This window comes from Anneissia japonica, unplaced genomic scaffold (assembly GCF_011630105.1).
Source record: "Anneissia japonica isolate Jap-2015-1 unplaced genomic scaffold, ASM1163010v1 scaffold9291_len582782_cov165, whole genome shotgun sequence".
NCBI classification, from domain to species: Eukaryota; Metazoa; Echinodermata; class Crinoidea; order Comatulida; family Comatulidae; genus Anneissia; species Anneissia japonica.
Window position 1 is genome coordinate 260,482 of NW_022710618.1, and position 2,177 is coordinate 262,658.

Genomic DNA, 2,177 nt, shown 5'->3' on the forward strand with positions numbered 1-2,177 from the left:
TGTGTTGTCTACTGCTGCTAGCCAATAGCAAAGGTCTAACGCAGCAATCCGCTCCGCGGTGCTCTATTTGTAACTAGCCATGCTGCTCAGGCTAGGCCGCGGCAAGTCCCCCAGTGAGTTGTGAGACATTGGCGGCGCTGTTTCAAAATAATTCCGATAAAAAGTCTATAAATTCAAAAATTCTAACAAACTTTGTGCACTGAATTGTTTTGACTCGTCTGCTTTTTTTTATAAATACATTCTAAATACGACAAATTGTCAGACACTTGAAATATCAAGACTGTGTCTTGCTATAATTATGATGATCATTATTAAAATTAAATAGGGTTTGTTGCTGAGAATATTTCCTGTGCAAAACTTTAGGCTTAGAAATTGAAAACTGATTATAAAAAAAAAAAAAAACTGCATTGAAAGGGTGATAACTCATCTAAAACTTTGCCTCCAGTGATTTTTAATGATTTATAATTCACAGGATTTCAAGATGGCTACCAGTGAGCTGAATCAGTTTTTGGAAAATGTTGATGAGAAGGTCTTAGAGTGTACCATATGCTTCAAGAGACTTCAAAATCCTAAATCTCTCAGTTGCCTCCATAGTTTCTGTTTGGCATGTCTGGAAGATTGGGTTAAGGAGAAGGGTAAGCTGACTTGTCCAACTTGCTCAAAATCATATTTCATTCCAGATGGTGGGCTTCAGAAGCTTCCACCAAATACATTTTTAAATAACATATTAGAAACTATTGAACACTTTTTGGAAAGAGATCAGATAAAATGCATTTGTGCAAATGGACAGGCAAAATACTACTGCCAGGAATGCAGACATTACTTGTGCTCTACTTGTACTTACCATCACCAAAAACTTCCGATGTTAGCAAATCACAAGTTACATTCAGTGGAGAATGTGCGATCCATGAACTCTTTACAGATTGCAGCATTACAACCTCCGCTGTGTTCACTTCACAATGAGCCTTTAAAATTGTTCTGCTGTGTTTGCAATATTCCCATATGCACAGACTGCACATATACCGACCATGATGCATGGGAAGGCAATCACAAACCAATCAGCATTTGTAAAGCATTTCAAATATTTAAAGACACTTCACCAACATTGGAGAAAGCTGCCAATGACTGCAAAAACAAATTACAAGATGGACTCAAAGTGATTATTCAGAATGTTACGAACCTAGAGCAAAGCAAAGATATAAGTTTGAGCGATATTGACAATCATGTACAAGAAATGGTCAAGAAAATTAAGGAGAATGCAGACAAATTAAAAAGCGCAGTGGAGCAAATTTATAAAAATAAAAAGAAGGTGTTAGAAATACAAATGGATGAAATGAAAATAACAATATCTGATATAAATACAAAACTAAGTTTTCTTAATCAGTTACTGAAAAGTGATGAAGCTACAGCAATGCAATCTAGTGAAAGCGTAATTACATCACTGAAGGACAGAATTAATGAATTGCCAAAAATAGAGCCAGCTGATGATGGAGAAATTCACCTCTTTTTAAACAAACACCAAATTGATTGTTTCCAACAATGTGATATTGGGTATGTATCACACAAGAGCGCAGCAGACTGTCTAGAATTAAAGGGAGAGGACCCAGGTAACAATCCCACATGGGGCCCATATGCAAAATATCTGGAAAAAGTCTTATGGGCTACCCCATATTTTTCCCTTATGGGATCCGTCTGGGCAATCACATATGGGGCTTGCCCATGGTTTACCCATATGGAGCCCATATGCCAAATATATAGGCAAATATATATAGGAATGCCCATATTTAAAGTACATGGGCCCCATATGGTAAATACCTGGGCAGATAAATATGGAAATGCCCACATTTAATCCGCATGGGGCCCATGTGCCAAATATCTGGGAAAATACATATGGGCATGCCCACGTATAATAAACACCCACATGCCGAAGACCTGGGTAGTTGAATATGGGTATGCCCATATTAATTTCGTATTGGGCCCATGTGTCAAATATCTGGGAAAATACTTATGGGCATGCCCACATATAATATACATGGGACCCATACGCCTAATACATGGGCAAGTAAATATGGGAAGCCCATATTTAATCCAAATGGAGCCCATGTGCCAAATATGTGGGCAGTTACATATGGGCATGCCCATATTTAATTTCCATGTGACCCATATACCAAATAACT

General features: G+C 37.8%; 1 protein-coding gene across 1 annotated transcript in view; it reads left to right on the forward strand.

The window, feature by feature from the left end:
• Positions 1-481: 481 nt before the first annotated feature.
• LOC117107044 (E3 ubiquitin-protein ligase TRIM71-like) overlaps positions 482-2,177 on the forward strand; it is a 10,649-nt gene continuing 8,953 nt past the window's right edge. Inside the window, exon 1 of the mRNA XM_033248567.1 lies at positions 482-1,599. Within this exon, the coding sequence (XP_033104458.1) occupies positions 482-1,599 (1,118 nt within the window). The remainder of the gene's footprint in view (positions 1,600-2,177) is intronic.